General features: G+C 46.9%; 1 protein-coding gene across 1 annotated transcript; it reads right to left on the minus strand.

Annotated features, from left to right (window-relative positions):
- Positions 1-659: 659 nt before the first annotated feature.
- LOC141818373 (putative 2' cyclic ADP-D-ribose synthase BdTIR) lies at positions 660-1268 on the minus strand. Its single transcript, XM_074705882.1, has one exon. The coding sequence runs from the start codon at positions 1266-1268 to the stop codon at positions 660-662; it is 609 nt and encodes a 202-aa protein (XP_074561983.1).
- Between the last annotated feature and the right edge of the window lie 443 nt (positions 1269-1711).

The raw sequence follows: 1711 nt of genomic DNA on the forward strand, positions 1-1711 counted from the left end.
CAGGGGCCGTTTTTATAGTCGTAAGTTGCTCGTGGTGGATTCTAAATTGATCATAAGTTGTTGCTACGAGAGTTGGAGATAAAAAATGAAAAATCAATTTGTCGGATTTCAAATCCATGAGATCAATGAGAAACAGGTGATGCGGCATATATATTCTGATTGCTTTTACGTAGTGTTTACAATCAAAAGATAGGCTGAGGTGGTGGATCAAAAGTCAATAGTCAATCGAGAATTGACCTTACCCTAAGGCTGATCTTTAGAGCCTTTCGATAACTTGGCCTCTCGACCACTTGATCACTCGGTCAGTTGGCTTTTTGACCTCTCGACCACTCGGCCACTTGATCGCTTAGCCACTCATCCTCTCACTATCCAGCATTAGACATTACCATTTTACCTAAGTCGAAGGTTATACAGATTTCTGAAATATGTAATAGTCAGAAGATATATAAAAGAGATGCAATTATAAAGCTGTCAGACCTAAACTCTCTGAACGCTCTCATATCTACGCATAATATCAAAAGGAAACAGGAATATTCCTTTGAATTGTGGATGATAATGCATGTATAAAATGTAAAAAAAAGAATTTGTTAATTTATTACAAATGAAAGAATCAATTAATTTTTGGTGCCTCAACTTTGTTTTGATAAGATTCACTCGATTCAAAGCTTTGGTTGCTGCAAGCACTTGAGCACGACATTGGCAGTCCTCGACACCAAATCCGGCCAATCCCCTTTCTTGGAGTCGAAGGCCAAGCCGACGGTGAGCTTGGCCTCGCGGATGGCCTTGGCGTAGCGGGCGAGCTCCTCCGGAGATTCCGCGGCTGCCGAGACCGCGGAGCCTACTGCGAGCTCCGACGGCTTGACGTCGCAGAAAATGGGGATGAGCTTCTTGCCTGCCTCCACCATCATGGCGAGCTCGTGGAGGCAGAAAATAGAGTCGCAGTATCGCGGGGAGAAGATGGCGACGCCGACGCGGCTCTGCCGGATTCCGGCGTCGACGCACTCGTAGATCTTGTCGCCGGGCTCCATCGACTGGGAGTCGAGGAAGGGCCGGACGCCCATCTGGACCAGCCTATCGTAGAGCAGCCCCGCCACGGTGCTCTTCGTGTCCACTCCCCTATGGCTCAGGAACACGTCGACGGTGGAGGCGGCGGCTTTCCGCGTCCTCGTCGCCGCCGCCGCCGCCGCCATTCCTTGGTAATCGGCGAGAACCCTGGAGACGGATGCGCGGCGGGGAACGACGACGCGGCGCATGGCGGAGGCGGACATGGCGAAGGCGGACATGGATCCAAGAATCCGAACGATGGATGCTGCTACGTACAAAAATGAATTAATTAAACGTGGTTGATCGTATAGATTCTCCTGATGAATCACGGCGAATTCATAAGGTGATGGTTATTGGAATATATACAGAGAGAGATCAATATGGCTGCTAGTTTGAAATAGATAACAGTCAAGGTTTGATTTGGAGACCTTTTCAAGCATGTGTAGAATATTATAATATTCAATTTTAAGAAGGATGACCATGAAAATTATCATTGAAACCCAGACTGAAAAGTAGAATCTTATAATATTCAATTTTAAGAGGGATGACCATGAAAATTATCATTGAAACCCAGACCGAACGCCGAGTCCCTCAATCTGTGTGTCTAACTCGATCGAATGGTTCAATGTTTCGGATCAAACAGAAGCACCCCTTGATTGAAGGCCTG

This window comes from Curcuma longa, unplaced genomic scaffold, assembly GCF_044706935.1.
Source record: "Curcuma longa cultivar G26 ecotype Majalengka, Jawa Barat unplaced genomic scaffold, ITB_CL_G26_1.1 contig_24592, whole genome shotgun sequence".
NCBI classification, from domain to species: domain Eukaryota; kingdom Viridiplantae; phylum Streptophyta; class Magnoliopsida; order Zingiberales; family Zingiberaceae; genus Curcuma; species Curcuma longa.